Source organism: Epinephelus lanceolatus, chromosome 23 (assembly GCF_041903045.1).
Source record: "Epinephelus lanceolatus isolate andai-2023 chromosome 23, ASM4190304v1, whole genome shotgun sequence".
NCBI classification, from domain to species: domain Eukaryota; kingdom Metazoa; phylum Chordata; class Actinopteri; order Perciformes; family Serranidae; genus Epinephelus; species Epinephelus lanceolatus.
In genome coordinates this window covers 1,881,722-1,902,400 of record NC_135756.1, presented here as the reverse complement: position 1 = coordinate 1,902,400, position 20,679 = coordinate 1,881,722, and the positions used below count along the sequence as shown (strand labels likewise).

The 20,679-nt window shown below is 43.0% G+C and overlaps 1 protein-coding gene across 2 annotated transcripts in view; it reads left to right on the top strand.

The window, feature by feature from the left end:
- LOC117249267 (plexin-B2-like) overlaps window positions 1–19,857 on the top strand; it is a 266,340-nt gene extending 246,483 nt beyond the window's left edge. For both annotated transcript variants that reach the window (XM_033614805.2, XM_033614804.2), the window contains exons 29-43: window positions 557–786; window positions 961–1,142; window positions 1,347–1,413; window positions 2,862–3,008; window positions 3,309–3,386; window positions 3,639–3,717; window positions 4,085–4,185; window positions 4,675–4,756; window positions 6,603–6,754; window positions 7,053–7,213; window positions 11,114–11,261; window positions 12,151–12,215; window positions 13,009–13,084; window positions 15,529–15,603; window positions 16,738–19,857. In XM_033614805.2, coding sequence (XP_033470696.2) covers window positions 557–786; window positions 961–1,142; window positions 1,347–1,413; window positions 2,862–3,008; window positions 3,309–3,386; window positions 3,639–3,717; window positions 4,085–4,185; window positions 4,675–4,756; window positions 6,603–6,754; window positions 7,053–7,213; window positions 11,114–11,261; window positions 12,151–12,215; window positions 13,009–13,084; window positions 15,529–15,603; window positions 16,738–16,842 — 1,748 coding nt within the window. In that variant the 3' untranslated portion in view covers window positions 16,843–19,857. The remainder of the gene's footprint in view (window positions 1–556; window positions 787–960; window positions 1,143–1,346; window positions 1,414–2,861; window positions 3,009–3,308; window positions 3,387–3,638; window positions 3,718–4,084; window positions 4,186–4,674; window positions 4,757–6,602; window positions 6,755–7,052; window positions 7,214–11,113; window positions 11,262–12,150; window positions 12,216–13,008; window positions 13,085–15,528; window positions 15,604–16,737) is intronic.
- Window positions 19,858–20,679: the final 822 nt, after the last annotated feature.

The window sequence follows — 20,679 nt, the reverse complement described above, 5'->3', positions numbered from 1 at the left end:
GATGTTTCTGATGTCAGTAGTAGTAGTGTTTTTCATGCGGTGGAATTGTTAGCACCATGCCCCCAAGCCTGGAGGGCCAGCTTGCTGACTTTTGTCTGGCTCCTCACTTGAGACCAAACTGGTAAGGTTGAACCTACCAGGGGCCACGGACCCCCCAGCATAGCTCTCAGGGTCGTAGAGGTGTGCAAGCATCTCCACCACGACAAGGTGACAGCACACTGAGAAGGTGACGATACAGAGCTGGTTGAAAATCAGCAAAATATCCCTTTAAAGCAGACGTGGGCCAGTGGCTGTACTTCTGGCCCCCCTACTCAGACTACCTTTGATCTCGGCCTTCGTGTTGGTCTCAACTGCACATCGGTAAAGCTTTTAGACTGCATCTTGCACAGGTGTGACGTCACGCATTGACAAAATCTGTCTGTAGACGGCAAGACAGACAAATACAGAGGAAAACAACACGACCTCTTCAACATGCTGAAGTTATAAAATATTTCCTGATTGTTCCGTGTGTGTGTGTGTGTGTGTGTGTGTGTGTGTGTGTGCGTGTGTGTGTCAGATCTGATGATAGAGATGGAGGATCACACCAGCGACTTGAGCGAGGCCCGGATCCCTTTCCTCGACTACAAAACCTACACCGACCGAAACTTCTTCCTGCCCTCCAAGGACGGCGCCAACGACACCATGATCACAGGGAAAATACAAATCCCAGAAGCCCGCAGGGCCATCGTGGCTCAGGCGCTCAACCAGTTCTCCAACCTGCTCAACAGTAAAACCTTCCTTATCAACGTGAGTCTCAAGATGCTTCACTAGAAGTTTGGCTCTATGTCATCTTTGTTTCTGTCTTCTTCACCTCCTCCTCCTGCTGCAGATTTTTCCAGCCATGGATTATTAGATTAAAAGATTACTCACCTACAGTCATGTTTTTATAGACTTATGTTCGTAACCGTCTCTGTCCTCCAGTTCATCCGCACGTTGGAGAGTCGTCCGGACTTTAACGCCCGGGCTCGTGGTTACTTCGCCTCACTGCTGACGGTGGCGCTGCACGGTAAACTGGAGTACTACACTGACATCATGAGGACGCTGCTGCTGGAGCTGATGGACGAACATGTGCAAAACAAGAACCCCAAACTCATGCTCAGGAGGTCAGCACACACACACACACACACACACACACACACACACTCTCTGAGGACGTCTGTCAGAGAAAATGATAAAGAAAAGCACATTTATTTATTTTTATAGGCTGTAAGTTTGTTTGTTTTTATTTACACTGTAAATGAAAAATGTCCTCTAATGTCTTTATCTATTTTCTGTGTGTGTGTGTGTGTGTGTGTGTGTGTGTCCAGGTCGGAGACGGTGGTGGAGAGGATGCTCTGTAACTGGATGTCCATCTGTCTCTATCAGTTCCTCAGGGTAACAAACACTGTTGTTGTTTTACTGCGTTTACAATTCTCTTCCATCTGTTTCCCTTCTTCTTCTTCTTCTTCTCCTTCTTTCTCTTCTTCTTCATTTTCTTCGTCTGTTGTTTCTTCAGTTTTAATGGACTCAAACTGAAACTTAACTCTGTCTGTTTTGTTGAAACCTGCTCAGTGTGCCTGATTGTTATGCCTCTGCATTTTCGGGTTGTCCGTTCATCCATCTGTACACACGCACATCTGTCCCATCCCTGTGAACATATCTCAAGAACAGTTTCAGGGAATTTCTTTAAATTCGGCACAAAGTCCACTTGGACTGAAGAATAAACTGATTAGAATTTTGTGGTTGAAAGTCAAAGGTCAGTGTGACCTCACATAACTGAAGAATTCATTCACTAATTATGACCAAACTTGACACGGGAGTGTGAAAGTCAGGAGTGTCTAACAGGATAAAATAATGAAGGTCAAAAGGTCAAAGGTCAGCTTGACTGTGACATCATCATGTTTTAATGTCAAAGGTCAAGGTCACTGTGGCCTTGCATGCATCTCATTCTTGTAAAGGAGATTTCTCAGTCCCTCAAAATTGGCACAAATGTCCACTTGGACTCAGTGATGACAGGTCAAAGTTCAAGGACAGTTTGACCAAGTCTGTCTCATCTGTTGAACACCTTGAAGGAATTCCTTCAGATTGGCACAAACGTCCTCTTGGACTCAACGATGAACTGATTAGATTTTGGTGGTCAAAGGTCAGGGTCACTATTAACTTGCCTCCATCTCATTCTCATGGACACGATATCTCTATCCCTTCAAATTTAGCGCAAACGCTGACTTGGACTTGAGGATGAACTGACTAGAATTTGGTTGTCAGAGGTCACTGTGACATATTTAATATATCATATGCTAATTTAAAAAGAAAAGTTTTACTATGCCTACACCCCAGCAATAGCCATGACCAGAGGTAAAATGTTTTCAGGTCTGTGCGTACGTTTCTGCATACATCCCATTCTTGTAAACACGATATCTCAAGGTCGTCTTGTGAGAATTTTAAACTTTGGCACAAATGTCCACTTAGACTCAACGATGAGCTGATTAGAATTTGGTGGTCCAAGGTCACTGTTACCTCATGTCTGTCTCATCCTTGCAAACAAGATGTCTTTTGAATGCCTTGAGGGAATTTCCTCAAATTTGGCACAAATGTCTACTTAGACTCAAGGTCAAAGGTCAGGTTGACTGTGACATCATCATGTTTTAACGTCATATCTCAGGAACAGAAGGGGAGACATTTGGTCAGATACTGAATTGGTGACTCTAATCTTGAAACTGTGCTGATTGTATAGATCTTCTGTGTGTGAAGCATCCATGTTTTCACTGACATGGATGCTACTGCGCTGACAACAGCAACTGATATGAACAATGTGAACAAATTTGTGTGTGTGTGTATTTCAGGACACAGCGGGAGAGCCTTTATACAAACTGTTTAAGGCGTTGAAGCATCAGGTGGAGAAAGGACCAGTGGACGCCAAGATGAAGAAAGCCAAATACACACTGAACGACACGGGACTGCTGGGGGACGACGTGGAGTACTCTGTACTGGTTAGTACACACAGTACACACAACACACACAACACAGCAGTAGTTTTCCTCCTTTTGTTGTTTTAAATCCTTTAATGCTTTAAATGTGCAGTTTCTGAAATGTGAAGATTTTCTGTTATTTTCTGTTTAATATCTTAATCAGCAGAATCTTTGTGGGTTTTGGACAAAACAAGACTTTCAAGTCATCACTTCTTTTATCAAACTGATCAATAAGGAAAACAATCGCAGCTTTTATTTCGCTCACAGAAGTGAATGTGCCGTCACTTCCTCAGAGTGTGACAGGTGTGTTTGTGATGTCAGACTCTGCAGGTGTTGGTGCACGGGGAAGGACCAGACGTGACTCCAGTGAAGGTGTTGAACTGTGACACCATCTCACAGGTGGGTGTGTTTCTGAAGTGGCTTCACATTCAGGGGACAAAGACTTTATAAGAATCAGAGTTGACTCATAGATTCTCTTTACCAGACAGGAAGTGTCTGATTAAGATACAAGGGCAAAGCTTCTGGTGTGATATTTCTCTGCTGTCTGTCAGTGTTCACGTCAGCGCTGATGAATGTGACTGAAATATTATTTTAGTTCTTGTGTCAGGAGCACAGTTCTGCCTGGTAAATTCAGAACTTTGTGTCGTGCAGGTGAAAGAGAAGATCATCGATCAGGTGTACAGAAATTTGCCGTACTCACAGAGGCCGAAGGTGGAGAGTGTTGCTCTGGGTGAGAAACACACACACAGTGGGCGAAATCAAACTGTTACTATATTTATATTTACACAAATATTTATCATTTTGCTTGTGAACGCAAACTGTTAGGATATGAAGTAACAGATTACAGATTACTTTATGAATAATAAAGATACATTTCCCTGTTACATCAGCAAAATCACAAAATATCATAATAGCATAATGTGGTACCGTTGTTGAGTTGGAGTTTTATTTTTATCTAAAGTCCTTCAAACATCAGGATCTCCTCTGTCAGACTGGTCTGAGTGCAGCAGAGAGAAAAAGCAGCAGTCACATGACAAAAACACACAGTGACATCATGACATTAGTATTGATGTCAATTTTTTCTTGTCCGTCCACAGAGTGGCGCCCCGGCTCCACAGGCCAGATCCTGTCTGACCTCGACCTCACCTCCCAGAAGGAGGGACGCTGGAAGAGACTCAACACTCTGGCTCATTACAACGTAAGTTCAGTCTGCAGGCGTTAATGCACCACACTTTGTATTCTAGACTAGATCTAGAGTAAGAAAGCAAAAATAAACTGTTCCCCATGTGTCTGCTCCCTGGACCCCTGGTTGAGGACCACTGGTGGAAACAGTTTGTCCAGTCTGTGCAGGTTTCAGCTCCTTCGTCCCACAGCTTCAGTTGATGCAGCGTCAGACTGGACTTCATCTTCATGCTTCAGACGCTGGATGATTTTAATCAGCTTTGCTTCGTTGTGTCGAGCTCAGACTTTTCATTCTGCACTGAAACAACCAAAAACTTGAGCGCAGTGAAATGTCGAGCCACGTGAGACTCGTCCTCACGCTGCAAGAAAACCAAGAGAAACTAAAACTCTGCAGCAGTTTCCCCTCTGGCATTTAAAGCACAGTGTTTACAGACAGAGTAATAACTGTGGGCGTCACTCAGGATTTATGCCTCTCATCTGATGTCAATGATTGTTTGTGTTGCAGGTTCGAGATAACGCCACGCTGGTTCTGTCCAGAGTTCTGCACACGCAGTCTTTCCACCAGCACCAAGACAGCTACGAAGAGAGTACGTACACACACACACACACACACGCACACACACACACACACACACACACACACACACACACACACACACACCCTGAGGCAGACTTTTGGGCAGTAGTGGGATATAACTCTGCTGTACTGAAATACAAATACTCAGGTCCTTATATGTTTCCATCCTGCACTCGACGTGTATCATGTGTGTGTCGTCTCTGCTGATTAGAAAATATTTCCTTATTTCAAATTTTCTTAACTTCACTTTCATCTTGAAACTTGATTTATTCCACATGTGGGCCTTTTCCACTGTCACACGAGACCAGAGAGACAGCTGTCTTTAAAAGTCTCTGTGTGTTCAGCTCTCAGTACGTTTGTAGCCTCTGACTGAATCTCTGTGGTTTGGAGTTTAGTTTCTCTCCTGCATCCTGTTTGTACTTTACAGAACTGATTTATTTTATTGTTTCATCTTCACTGTCAGCCGTGTTAGAAGTTGTCAACATTTCCTTATTTTGTTGCTTCACAATAAAAGTTTTTACATTTCAAAATAACAGGAGACTTTAGGCGTGGATCAGCCTGCTGCTTCATCATCATCACTCAAGACAAGCCGTCATCAGTTTCTAGCCCCTTTTACACTGCCAGATTTTCGGCGAATGTTGGGCCGATTTGCCGGCAAGCTGCGAGCATTTAGACACACAGGGCCGACTTACGAGAGAATCGCCGAAGGTCTGACCAGCCGCGGCTTCCCTCCCACGTCACTGTTTACGTCACACGCTGAGCTACACGTTTTGTTACTTGCTCACGCCCCCCATTGCCCCGAAAAAGGCACATTCTGTATAAACAAAAGTAGGCAGGCGGCATTTTGCTGCACTCCCCGATTTTGTTTTTATACTGCCAATGCTGAAAAAACACTGATTGGGCTTTCCTGCAAATTTGCACAACTCCTGTTTAAAAAGGGCTTTAGACGCACCTTCAGCAGGTAGTCCTGTTGTCATGGAAATGTAAATCCCTGCTGTGCTGGGCTGATGGACCAACCAAACGAAACCAAACCAAACCATGACTGTCGAAATGGTGAATGGATGGATGGAGTTTTACTATCAGATGTCGGACAGTACAGGTGTTTTAATTAGATGCAAATAAAATCAGAGTCGCAGGTTGCCATGGCAACACACAGTGTAAAGCTTTAACAGTAATCTCACAACCATGAACCGTATATTGAACTGTGATGAGTCATAAACAACCAGAACTGAAGACACTACAGAGCAGCTTCACCGTGTTCAACCAGTCACTGAGCTGAACGGTGACAGAGAATGAATGAATGAATGAATGAATGAATGAATGAACTTTATTCATGAAGCACCTTTCACACACAGAATACAGTTACCATTAAATTATACAACACTCCTTCAAAGAGAAAGAAAGAAAGAAAGAAAGAACAGGAAGCTGCTAGTGATGGGCTTTAATAAAAATATGTGTTTAGAGTTGTCGACTGAGCCGGTGGGTATTTAAAGGTTGTTCCGTATTTTTGGGGTTTAGTAGCTGAAAGAAATGTCCCCAAAGGTTTTTCTGCTGACATCAGGAACACTGATGTCAATACATAGATGAACATAACAGTAGCATAAAGTTCACATCATGCTGTGTGACGCTGCAGCTGAGACTGATCTGACAACTGAAATCCAACAAAACTTCCTTTTAAAGAAACATCTTCATCTCTTTGCTCCCTCTCGTGCAGCAGGTGCCATCATTTAGTCTCTCTTCTGTAAATGTTCTGTCTGAATAACGACATCAGATCCACCTGTGCCTCAATGAGAACAGCTCCATCAGACAGATGCAGCCAGCAGTGTGACGTCTGTGTGTGTGTGTGTCGTTACCAGAAAACGCCCTGCTGGAGGACGACAACACCTTCCACCTGGTGCGGCCGGCGGATGAGATCGACGAGGTGAAGTCGAAGAGAGGCAGCATGAAGGACAAGGCCATGACCAAAGCCATCACGGAGATCTACCTGACCAGGCTGCTGTCCGTCAAGGTGTGTGTGCATGTGTGTGTGTGTGTGACTCACCATAATGAAGCTGTCAGCCCTCTGCACAGCATTGCTGTCTGTAAACACCTGATTCATTCAAAGACGCTCGATTCACAGCTCAAACTGTGAAACACAAACATTTTTATCTGTTGAATTTATTTATTATCAATTTATTGAACATGTTAAAATAATACAAACACAAAATAAAACTTAAGAAACAAACGGGATCCTCAGCAACTTTGCACAGGTAAACTTGCGTATGTATATAAACACCTGTGTGTGTGTGCGTGTGTGTGTGTTTCAGGGCACTCTACAGCAGTTCGTGGACGATTTCTTCCGCAGTGTTTTGTGCTCGAGCTCTGTCGTCCCTCCTGCAGTCAAATACTTCTTTGACTTCCTGGACGAGCAGGCGCTGAGACACGACAACGTGGACGAGGAGACGCTGCACATCTGGAAGACCAACAGGTAAACAACACAACTGTCTGTAGAGACAACAGAGCAGCTACTGATCTGTGAACAGGGTACAGGTACTGCAAAGGGAACTCGTGGCAATGGCACTTGTCAATGGCTGTTGCCCCCAGCAGGACAATGCACCATGCCACAACCCAAAACTGCTCAGGAATGACCCGAGGAACGGGACAAAGAGCTCAACGTGTTGACCTGGCCTCCAAATACCCCAGATCCCAATCTGATCGAACATCTGAGGAACTTGCTGGTACCTCAGACGTACCCCCCATCTATGGTGGGTCCTCCTAGGACTGGACTTGGCTCTGACCTGTCAAGGCATGGGCACATGTCAACAATTTGTCGACTTGAGCTATGAAGAATCCTACCCCTTGGCCCTATCCCTACATTTGCGCGTTCCAGCGAGGGGTACGGGTGTCCCAATTCCTTTTTGCATGTAGGGGCAGGGGGCATAACGAGGGGTAGTGGGTATAAAACTAGCCCTTCGGAGCGAGGGATTTCAGATGCTGACTTGCCAGCGAGGGGTAGACGTCGCCATGGCTACCACCGAGCAAGAGACGGGGAAAAAAGTTTTTATTGCTATTCACGATGTCTAGATTGGAGTTGACAGAAAGCTAGCTAGCTAGCTAACGTTACAGTGGTCAGGTTGCTTGTTAGCTAGCTAGCTAGCTCGCACTATCTGGCGTCTGTCATCTGTCCTGTTCTGCAAAATTGTCGGATTTTTCACATTACGATAACACGCCAGCTAGTATGACTATGCTGCTTCGTAATGTTAGCTGGTTAGCTAGCTATCTTATTACTCTAATGGTACGTTAGTAGCAAGCATAATAGTAGCTAACGTTACAGTTACATTGTAGATGCCGGTTGGAAATGTAATGGCTCGCAGCTTCCTGTTTAAAATAGTTCCGTATGCGTGAATGTAACCGACACAGTGACGTAGTGAGTGGTGTCCCAATTCCTAGGGAAAGATTTCAACCCCTACCCCTCGTTCAATCATTTCAAGGGCCAAGGGGAAGTGGGCAAGGGCTAGGGGTAGGGCCAAGGGCTAAGGGGTAGTGGACGAGTAGGGCCAAGAGCTAAGGGGTAGTGGACAAGGGCTAAGGGGTAGGGCCAAGGGGTAGGGGTAGGGCCAAGGGGTAGGGCCAAGGGCCAAGGGGGGTTGTGGACAAGGGCTAGGGGTAGGGCCAAGGGCTAAGGGGTAGTGGGCAAGGGGTAGGGGTAGGGCCAAGGGGTAGGGCCAAGGGCCAAGGGGGGGGTGTGGACAAGGGCTAGGGGTAGGGCCAAGGGCTAAGGGGTAGTGGGCAAGGGCTAAGGGGTAGTGGACAAGGGGTAGGGGTAGGGCCAAGGGGTAGGGGTAGGGCCAAGGGGTAGGGCCAAGGGGGGGGGGGGGGGGGGTGTGGACAAGGGCTAGGGGTAGGGCCAAGGGCTAAGGGGTAGTGGGCAAGAGCTAAGGGGTAGGGCCAAGGGCTAAGGGGTAGGGCCAAGGGGTAGGGGTAGGGCCAAGGGGTAGGGCCAAGGGCCAAGGGGGGGTTGTGGACAAGGGCTAGGGGTAGGGCCAAGGGCTAAGGGGTAGTGGGCAAGGGCCAAGGGGGGGTTGTGGACAAGGGCTAGGGGTAGGGCCAAGGGCTAAGGGGTAGTGGGCAAGGGCTAAGGGGTAGTGGACAAGGGCCAAGGGGGGGTTGTGGACAAGGGCTAGGGGTAGGGCCAAGGGCTAAGGGGTAGTGGGCAAGGGCTAAGGGGTAGTGGACAAGGGCTAAGGGGTAGGGCCAAGGGCTAGGGGGTAGGGCCAAGAGCTAAGGTGTAGTGGACAAGGGCTAAGGGGTAGTGGACGAATAGGGCCAAGAGCTAAGGTGTAGTGGACAAGGGCTAAGGGGTAGGGCCAAGGGGTAGGGGGTAGGGCCAAGAGCTAAGGTGTAGTGGACAAGGGCTAAGGGGTAGTGGACAAGAGCTAAGGTGTAGTGGACAAGGGCTAAGGGGTAGTGGACAAGGGCTAAGGGGTAGGGCCAAGGGCTAGGGGGTTGGGCCAAGAGCTAAGGTGTAGTGGGCAAGGGCTAAGGGGTAGTGGACAAGGGCTAGGGGGTAGGGCCAAGGGGTAGGGGGTAGGGCCAAGGGCTAAGGGCTAGTGGACAAGGGCTAAGGGGTAGTGGACAAGGGTTAGGGGGTAGGGCCAAGGGGTAGGGGGTAGGGCCAAGGGCCAAGGGGGGGTTGTGGACAAGGGCTAAGGGGTAGTGGACAAGGGTTAGGGGGTAGGGCCAAGGGCTAGGGGTAGGGCCAAGGGCTAAGGGGTAGTGGACAAGGGCTAAGGGGTAGGGCCAAGAGGGGTGTTGGGATTGGGCCTAAGTATACTCAAATGTGACTAAATAAGCATTTTATTCTCGAGACTGAGAATACAACTGGAGAGACGACCTGCAGACACAAACACAACTTGATCTGTGTGTGTGTGTGTGTGTGTGTGTTGTGCCTCATCAGCTTAACTACAGTGTAATTATGTCCTCACTGCCAACATTAAAGGCTGATCTAATTGGCCGTCTTTTCTCAGGACAGGTAAACGATGATGAAGAGAGGAAACACAGACACACAGATTGCTTTTTTATTACCTCTAACTTCTCTGTTTTCAAACTGGCCTTGAGCTCAGCCTGTCAATCATCTCACACACACACACGCAGACATGGTGGACAATGAAATATTCATCAGCTGTAGTGAATTATTGATGAGGGTTATGGTGTCTGTGGAGGAGGAGATGAAATGATGAAGAGAAACTGTGTGTCAGCAGGTCCTTAAAAACTCTGTCTGAAATTTATTCCTTAGTTACTGTTGCTACACCTGTCGAGCTTAATGTTCTTGCACTCGTGCAGTTTGTTGTGATGACGGGTAAATTTGCCAAAAACAGTCATGTCTTACTTGAAACAATGAGTTCTTAATTTCAGACCCAGGAACACAAAAGCAGCTCCTTATTTCAGCCACATTCTCTGCTGCAGCTAGCTGGCTAAGCTAACGTTAGGTTCATGAGTTGGTTTGAAGAAGGCGGTCACTTCCTATCAACGTTACAAATCAGAAGCACAGAGAGTTGTTGACTAGAGATGATACGCCGTCTCGTGGTGGTCACTTCCTGTCGACGTTACAGATCAGAAGCACAGAGAGTTGTTGACTAGAGATGATACGCCGTCTCGTGGTGGTCACTTCCTGTCGACATTACAGATCAGAAGCACAGAGAGTTGTTGACTAGAGATGATGCGCCGTCTCGTGGTGGTCACTTCCTGTCGACGTTACAGATCAGAAGCACAGAGAGTTGTCGACTAGAGATGATGCGCCGTCTCGTGGCGGTCACTTCCTGTCGACGTTACAGATCAGAAGCACAGAGAGTTGTCGACTAGAGATGATGCGCCGTCTCGTGGCGGTCACTTCCTGTCGACGTTACAGATCAGAAGCACAGAGAGTTGTCGACTAGAGATGATACGCCGTCTCGTGGCGGTCACTTCCTGTCGACGTTACAGATCAGAAGCACAGAGAGTTGTCGACTAGAGATGATACGCCGTCTCGTGGCGGTCACTTCCTGTCGACGTTACAGATCAGAAGCACAGAGAGTTGTCGACTAGAGATGATACGCCGTCTCGTGGCGGTCACTTCCTGTCGACGTTACAGATCAGAAGCACAGAGAGTTGTCGACTAGAGATGATACGCCGTCTCGTGGCGGTCACTTCCTGTCAACGTTACAGATCAGAAGCACAGAGAGTTGTCGACTAGAGATGATACGCCATCTCATGGTGTATCATCTCTAGTCAACAACTCTCTGTACTTCTCTGAAGATCATCGTACTGCGCAAAACCTAAAGAATTTTTTGCAAAAACTTTTTAATGTGGGGTCTTTTAACCACCTGACTGTGTCTCTGCGTGTCCTCAGCTTGCCTCTGAGGTATTGGGTGAACATCCTGAGGAACCCTCACTTCATCTTCGACGTCCACGTGACGGAGGTGGTGGACGCTTCGCTACACGTCATCTCTCAGACCTTCATGGACGCCTGCACCAAGACGGAGCACAAACTCAGCAGAGTGAGTTCACACAGATACAGATCGTACAGAGTGTTTATGAATCTCAGTCTGAGATTATTGTCTCTAAAGGATGCGGGGTGATTTTAATATCACCTGTGCTCGTCAATGATCTTAACTTTGTGCAGAATGTTTATATCTGGGTCATTTTTCACTCCTGAAATCTAAATCCTGTTCAGAGTGATGTCTTTGTTTTTCAAAGTGAATATCTGGCTTTCTTCCCATAAAAGCTGCTTGTCCTTGTAGTTGTTTAATCAGATCAGTTTGAACATTTCAGTGAAAACTGAGAAAATCAAAAGTACTTTTGGGAACCAATACGACAACAGAAGAATTTAAAATCAGGAGATTAAGTCCTGTTAAAGCTCAGCAGATGTGTTGTTGTGATGTCACACACAGGACAGCAATGGTATTCTGTTTTGAGCCCAGTTTTAAATTTGTTTCAGTTTTGCTAAACGTTACCTTTAGAAGTTGCCGAAAGATCTGTGAGCAGCTCCTGTCTGCAGTGTCCCGTGGGTGTACAGGCCGTTAACACTGGATCACTGTGACACTGAAGAAAACATAAAAACATGCAGATTGTCAGGCAGCTTCTGCAGATGTTGAGAGTCTCTCAGAGGCTGCTGTCTGAAGTCTTTCACAGGGAGTCTCTGCAGCAGACGAGGAGGCGGACTGATGGAAACTGGCTGCAGCAGAAGAGTTAATTAACGACACTTAATCACTAAATAAACCCCGGACTGTTTGAACATCACAGACTGCTGATATTTAACAGAGCAGGAGCATCCAAGAGAGGATTCTCTCTGTAAAACATCTTCCCTCCTCACAGAACAAAGTCAGTAGATGATTGTGAGGAGCTCTGAAAATGACTCAACATCTTTGATCTGTTTGTTTTCTGCAGGAGTCTCCCAGCAACAAGCTGCTCTATGCAAAAGAGATTTCCACGTACAAGAAGATGGTGGACGAGTGAGTGTGTTGCACTAGACATACAGAAAAACAACAGATGTGTGTGTATGAAAGTATTATGGCTGAACAGCAGGGCGACATGTGAGTTGCAAAAACTCCAGATTATAAGTAAAGGACGACGCCCGACGAAGTGTCCATTCTCACTTTCTAACAGCCGACATGGAGGTGTCAATGGAGGACGGTTGCCTCTGTGAAGGCCGTTAAAAAGTGATAACAGACACCTCATCGATCATCATCCCATTCATAGCATGGTCACTTACCAAAGAAGAAAAGAGCAAAAATAATAATTCATATTTTGATGCGTTTTGCAGTCAAAATCTAAAGTTTTTTTCTTTGGAAACACCACCAGCGTCCCCAAATCAATGTCAAGATTTTCACTAACAAATAATTCGCCATGTGTGACGTTACTGTCGGCCGCAGCCTGAAGCAGCACGTTTGAACAGCGGACAGGATGTGAGATGATTGTTTAAGTTCAGGAGGTCAGTGTTTTACCTGCAGGGTGTGTTACAGTCTCTGTCCTGTGGTGTTCAGAGGACTGAAGGACTCACGTTACTCTCAGTGTTGGAATTTAGTTGTAATCAGATTACAGATACTGCTTCTGTCGTATTAATTTAGAAGAGACAGTTTCACTGGAACTACTTAGTAGGCGTCCATTATCAGTTTTTAACAGACACCATGCAGCCAATCAGAATCAAGTGTTCACCCAGACCATGGTGTAATGTGTTAAACAATACTGAAGCATGTTATTAAATGTGTGTGTGTGTGTGTGTGTGTGTGTGTGTGTGTCCACCAGTTACTACAAAGGCATCAGACAGATGGTTCCAGTCAGTGACCAGGACATGAACACACACCTTGCTGAGGTGTCCAGGGTACGGAACATAAAACACTAACACACTTTGTCAGCTACTGTACATTTATCTGAGGTATTTCTACTTCACTCTGACTCTTTCCATTTTACGCACCTGTTTGCTTCAACTTCACACCTCAGGAGGAATTATGGTACTTTTTACTGCACTACATTTATCTAGTTACAGACTGAAACTTTACGTATAAAAACACATGATGATCCTATTAAATATGATGCATTGTTAAAGATTGAACTACCCAACAACAGAGGTGAGGACACGAGTCAGACTCAAGCGACAAATTTGATGACTTTAGACTCAGCAAAAACAAAGCAGATTTGTACGGATGCATATTGCATTCAATTGACAAATAAAAAAAAAAATCTGTTTTATTGAGTAATTTTTTATTTTTCTGTGTTTCAGGGTAATTTTTGTAATTTTTCTGTTTTTCGGAGTAATTTTTTTTATTTTTGTGTTTTTCGGGGTAATTTTTTTTATTTTTCTGTTTTTCTGAGTATTTTTTCTGAGATAAGAGAGCAATAGAACAACAGACGCTTTCATTCCTTTCTTGAGAGCTCCATATAATGGAAGCAAACATGACCCGCTTGTTTAGTTTAATCCAGTTTTGCTTTGTTTTGCCATATGTGTCCAACTGATTCTGGAGAAACACTGCAGTGTCCAGCAGATCTGAATGGGCTTTTCGTCTGAACAACCGCAAAGTCTTAAGGTGCCTGCGTAAAGTCGACAAACTAATGATAACACCATCTATATGACTTAAAGACAAGAGGATCTCCCAGTGTCTCAAACCCAAAACAAAGTAAAACTGGATTCAACTAAACAAGTGGGTCATGTTTGCTTCCATTATATGGAGCTCTCAAAAAAGGAATGAAAGTGTCTGTTGTTCTATTGCTCTCTTAACTCAGAAAAAAATACTCAGAAAAACAGAAAAAATTACCTCGAATAACAAAACAGAAAAAAAAAAAATTAACACGAAAAACAGAAAAAAATTACCACGATAAACAAAACAGAAAAAAAAAATAACACGAAAAACAGAAAAAAAAAATAACTCAGAAAAACAGAAAAATAAAAAAAAATACTGCGAAAAACAGAAAAAATTACTCAATAAAACAGATTTTTTTTAATTTGTCAAGTGAATGCAATATGCTTCCGTAGATTTGCAACTTGACTTGGATTGTGACTTCACTCAGACTTGAGCCTTTTCCCTTAAAAACACTTGATACCTATGTTAAGGTTGGCAATGTCAAACACAACACCAGAGTTCCCTATTTACTATTTTTAAACATTTACACTATAGGACTACAAAACAGAAAAGAGGACAAGAACAGATATAATTCGTTCTGTTGTGTCACTTCTATATGGTGCTATATGCTGTAAAAAAAAAATGTATGCCTCCGCAACAGTGACAGCCAGAGATGCTATGTTTTGGGTTTGTTTGTCCATCCCATCCTCAAGAATGCCTCAAAGGAATTTCTTCAAATTTGGCACACATGTCCGCTTAAGCTCAGTGATGAACAGAGTAGATTTTGGTGGTCAGAAGTCAAGGGTCAAGGTCACTGTGACCTTGTCTGTCTCATTTTTGTGAACATGATACCTTGAGGGAATTTCTGAAAATTTGACATAAACATCCACTTGAACTCAAGAGAAGGAATTTTGTGGTTTAAGTTTAAAGGTCAAGGTCACTGTGACCTCACAAAACATGTTATAATCTTGAAACTGTGCTGATTGTATAGATCTTCTGTGTGTGAAGCATCCATGTTTTCACTGACATGGATGGAGACTGTCAGAGACACTTGGGAGAAATCATGATTTTTGTGAATGTAATACATTTTAACTTTTAGTTTAGGACTTAGGACTCGTCATGAGACTTGAGTGCAAAGACTTTAAACTTACTTGTGGCTTACAAAACAATGACTTGGTCCCACATCTGCCTAGCAGTATGAAATAAATAAAATCTGCTTCACCTTGAACAACTACAGCAAGAAAATGGTACTGACACATTCGGCCCTATCATACAAAAGGGTCTTTTTATATTTAATAAAACGTCTTGACAGTGTCCAAAATTAGATTTTAGACCTTACAGAAAATAAATTGACCAAACACTCCATATTTACTGACTTTGTTTGAGTGTCTTCATAGTTAATGTTTGAATACAAATATAATTTCTGTTGTTGTATTTATGTCCATAGATCAGCCCATTGTGGTTATATTTTGCTGCACAGTTTGTTTTGGTCACTTCCTGTCAATTTGTTTTTCAGTTACTTCTCTCAAACTCTCTAATGAACAGAAACCTGATCACAGAGGAAGCTAAAAGTTTGGAGGGATTTTCTTCCACAGCCTTACGAACATTTCTGTAGAATTCACTTGACATTTTAATGGAAATACACCTGGTGTTCACTTTAGAAGATTTTAACATGTTTGAATTTCTGACCTTTGTTTCCACTTTGTAGCAACACACAGACAAACTGAACACCCAGTTGGCCTTACATCAGCTGTACCAGTACGCCAGCAAGTACTACGATGTGGTGAGAAACCTCTTTCAGTTTTTTTGCTCTCATACTAACACACATTTTTTGCATAATTATCTCTATACATTGCACATATTCTTACGTCTCTCTACTTCTGCACACTGAGTCTGGATTTTTCTTCCCACATTGTCGCACTTAAAAAAAAAAAAGATCTCATGTTGTGCCAAACATGTTTAAACACTGACCCTGAAAATTTTGTCCGTCATTGAAGTTTTCGTAACAGATTTGATTTTCTAAATTTCAACATCCGTCAAACCTTTAGAGATGTTTGATCAAGAGTTGTGAAGGAAATGTGTGTAACCTGCAGGACACATACATGTGCGACAACAGACAGGACCAGGGTGCACAGTATTATTTCATAACTCTGGTAGATGATGATGACGAGGAGTAGGATGTACTAGATGATGAAGACAGCACACAGACAGAGAGACAGTGTGTCTTAACTTAAACTCATTCCCCCAAAATATTGTTTTGTTAAGTTACATAGGTTAGGTTTAGGAAAAGAAACATGGTTAAGTGTCATCAAATTACGTACCTGAGGTCAAGTTATGTATTAACGTAATGTGACAACACACCTTAAAATAACTCAAAATTCGCTTGATTCCACACGGCACATGAACACTGATCTCCTTGGGGAAAGTCCTGTGTTTGTTTGACCGCACCTGCCCAGTTTCTCTTTATACGATTTCCTTCTAAACTTTTGTCGTTGCACTGGTCATGTGATCGCAGCCTTCACGATTACATAGGTTATATGAATTCTGGAGCATTACTTTTCACAGGTATATGTATGAACAGCGCATGAGAACAGCCTGACGTATATGCTATTGCACATAAATGTAAATATGAAACAGAAAAATATACGCATTTATGAATATTGTAAAAACAATCATTTAACATCGGAGCCTTACGTCACTGTATTTATTGATTTTCTCATATTAAATACAAATAAAGCTAATGCTCACTGCCATCATAACTCTTATCATCAGGTAATGTACGTATTTTATTGTGTTTTAACATTTTAACGAAAAATTAAAGCAGCTAATAACTGTTTATATTTTCATCATTCATTATTTCATCAACCTTCAGTCAAAGCAAATATGGAAATTTTAAATTCTGTGTCATTGTCTTCAGATCATCCAGTCGCTGGACGAGGACCCCGCAGCCCAGAATAAGCAGCTTACTCTCCGCCTCCAACAGATCGCCGCCGCCCTGGAGAACAAGGTCACTGATCTTTGACCCCTGACCTCACGGTGGGGTCGGGGGGACGAGCTAACGGCTACTAAAACACAGGATGTTGTTTTGCATTTAAGGACTCAAAGGAGGACGAGCTCGCGGACTCTACTGAATGTTTGATCATGTAAGGACTGAAGTGGGAGGGGCTAGTGGAGCCACAGGAAGCTGTTGACCATATAGGGACTGAAGGGGGAGGAGTTATGGGACTCCAGGGGGGAGAGGAGCAGAGATTTTGGACAAAGTGCTAGAATATGCTCAGAGTGGTGGAAACAGAATCGCTGATGTCTGCTTAAGTTGTATGGCGTATTTCCACTTGGCGTCCCAAAACAAATACCACAGAGGGATGCAAAATGGCGACTATAATATGGCTGCAGATGGGAGCTTTGTGAAATCAAAGGGTTATTTTTTTAAAAGGCGTTCGGTACGTGTGATCTCGGAGCATTTTTGTGTTTGGCTTCTCTATACCACAAATTTTATTTTGCCGTAGAGGAAGTGAAGAAGAAAAAGTGCCGCACAAGGAATGAAGATTTCTGGATGATTGAAGAATCGAAGTGAAGTAATGAGACATTACCAAATATTTTATTTTTGCCCTTTTTGGAAGTTGGCAGTGGAAGTTCAGCTGCTCCAGGACGCTTTGTGACCACTTCTCCTTCATTGTATTACATGAGAGTCTATGAACTGTGGATGGGAGGTGGATCAGTCTGATCTGAGGTCAGATTTTCTGTCTCTAAATACAGGAACCAGAAAATCTGGTCTCTTGTCAGCAACAGATTTTGGTTTTCATCCTAAACGCTCTGATGAACTTTCTTTTACCTTAAAGCGAGCTCAAATAAAAGTACTCGACCAATGAAAACCCACTACGGTACACACCACTGGCCAATCGGGTCTTGGTTCGACCTGAAGGCACAGCTGAGGAAAGTGAATTCAGGGTATGACGTCCAAAAATCAAACCATAACATCATCTTTCCTTCTGTCATGGCCAAATGTTGTATTCATATCAGAGTATGTGTTTCTATGCTGATGACACTGTGCTGTTGACTCGAGTCGCAGCTGAATAATTTGCTCTGTTTAGTTTTAATATTATTCTTTGTTTGCAGGCTTTAAGCAGAGGCTTCGCATTTCCATATACAACATGAAAATGATCTTTTTAATGGACTGATACGGTGCCGCTTTGTTTTTTCTTTTGTAAAGTGTTGATCAGGGTGGTCCATGATGTCATATCCTGTGAGTAAGAGTGTGTGTGAGAGTGTGTGTTCAGCAGTTATATCAACACCGTTGCCACTTTGTTGCCGAGGACCAGCTTGTTTTTACTTTATGTGAAAAATCATGACTGCCTAATCATGTGGTTGAAACACTTTTATTTTTTTAAGTGTGATTCGCTGTTATAATTTGTACGATTTAACTTCTTTTGCAAAACTTCTTTCATATATGATGCTGCGTTTTTCTTTTCTGCACACATAAGAAGTGTCTTCTGAAGACAGGGTATCCATGGATCCTTCAAAAAGGTTTAAAGTAACTCTAGAAGTTAAGGTGGAGCTGTAAGATGACTAAAAATATGCATCCAGGACACAGTCTGGTTTTAATTTGCTTGATTTCACCTGGGTGATGCAGTCACTATCTGTGCTGCTTTCCAGGAAGTCTAAGGTACGAACATTTAAAACACACAGTCAAAAATTATGAAATTAAACACACTCCTCCACCTTATTCTGTGGAAGATTTAAAATGCAGAAAAACAAATCAAAGAAATCAAATACCAATATCATATATAGTTCCTTTTTATAGATACATTTAGTGTGTAATAATTAAATGAAAGCATGTTTAGAAAAACAACAATAATGTTGTTTTCTTCTCAAATAACTGAATTGTTTTTTACGGTGCCTTGAATTTTCAACACGTTCTTATCCCAACTTCTGAAATACCCCCGCTTTGTCAGTGGACCTACGTGTCAAAATATAACGTGCTAGGTAGCCTCTTGCGTCAGTTTAGGACACTCATGGACGACGTGTCAATTTACGCTTGTTGCATGTATTGTGTCACTTTAAAACACACGTCCGTTTTCAGAGGATATGTAGTGTCTGCTCATTAAATGCGTAGTGTTTTTCAAAATAAAAGAACGTAGGTAAACACATTTTTGGGTTTATTACTTGAGGTTAACACAACAAAAGCATGTGATTAGGTTTAGAAAAACATTATGGTTTGGCTTAAAATAAGTATGTTCCAATGTGATGTGACATTGCAAGACAGATGTCATGTGACATATGTTACCAGCATAGCATGCTACACATACTAGCAAACTATATTGGTATTACAATAACTCCATTGACTTTGGGTTTCACAGGTAAGGAACAGCACTCTCCTGAGTGAAAGTCCAGAGTTTGTTTGACCCATCCACGTCACCGCCCCCCCATAGGGACTTTCTCGCTCTTTATACTATTGTAGTTGCTGATGGCGTTACAAATTGCTGCTGCCCGTTGTGTATCAAACCGCCATGAAGGCTGCCGCTGTGCCTCAGTGTCTGACAACAAGATCCACTGATAAAGCGGCGATACTTGAAGAGCTGGGAGTGAGAACTGGCTGAAATTTTCCATGTCATGTCCAATTAAAGTGACTGTATTTTCTTTGTTGTTTGATTGTAATGTGTGAAAAACCACATCGCAATACAAAAACAATTCAGTTATACTGCAAATACACTAAATGCTTGTCCCTTTAACATTTTTAAATTGAATTATGACACATTTATGACATATTTAAAAAGGAAATCCATCTTAATGTGTGTATTTCACTTTATTTCCTTGATTTGTTTCTACTGGGGCATTTTATATCTTCCATATTATCCAACATAGAAATACCAAAACAACACACACAGCTGTCTTGTTCCTTTCATTCTACACAAACATGGTAAAAACAGTTTGTGCAAATAATTGTTACGCAGCACCTGCAAAGACTTTATGTGCCTCCTGATGATTGCCTCCTCCTTATTCTGCACATTAAATGTTTCATAATGTTCATAATGAAAAATAAGCTGGTTCAGTTTTATTTCTGGCTCAAACTAACCTGCACCGAACCTGTCGACAAACATCTGCATCTGTGTCAAACTGCATCTGTGTCAAGGAGTCGATATGTTAAAGAATCTTTTTTTTATTGAATTCATGAAGCAGATTTGGGGAAAATACGTTTATGCCGGCTGTTAATTAGAGAAATATGGAAGAAGAAGATTGAAAACATAAACCATATGATCATTTATATGAACAGCCGCTCTTTAAGTGAGTGAGTTGTGGTTCCTCTAAAAAGTTATTAGATCTGCAGCAGTCGTTGGGTTTAAGTGCCGTTTAAGCCGCTGAAGTGTAAATTAACTCATTTATCTTCTATGCTACGTATTTATCATCGTCACCGTAGAATCATTATATATATTTATATATATATATATATATATATATAAATATATATGCATTATTCTTTGCCTTCTGAGCCCAGACGACGTGCTTTATGTAGTGCTTGAGTTAATATCAAAGATTAAATATGCTGTTTGTAAGTTAAATGATGAAGCCCCATCGCCTTCTGGGAAACACAGATTTCTGCGAACAGAGTTTTTAGTTTCGGGTTTTTTCCCACTAAAGCTGGATTAATTGATGATTTACAAACTGCATCTTTAAATTCTGAAGCAATACGACCTTCAGGCTGGTGCTGCATCTTTGTACTCATGAGTTCGGCACCACATGACCTCCAGATACAAAGACTGAAATAAACAGATTCTTTTTTGTCTTCTTCACTTCTCATAAGCTTTCTCCGAGGCGTTTGTCTCTCAGAAATGTGTTCATGAAAAAAACTCTGGTGCCAAAT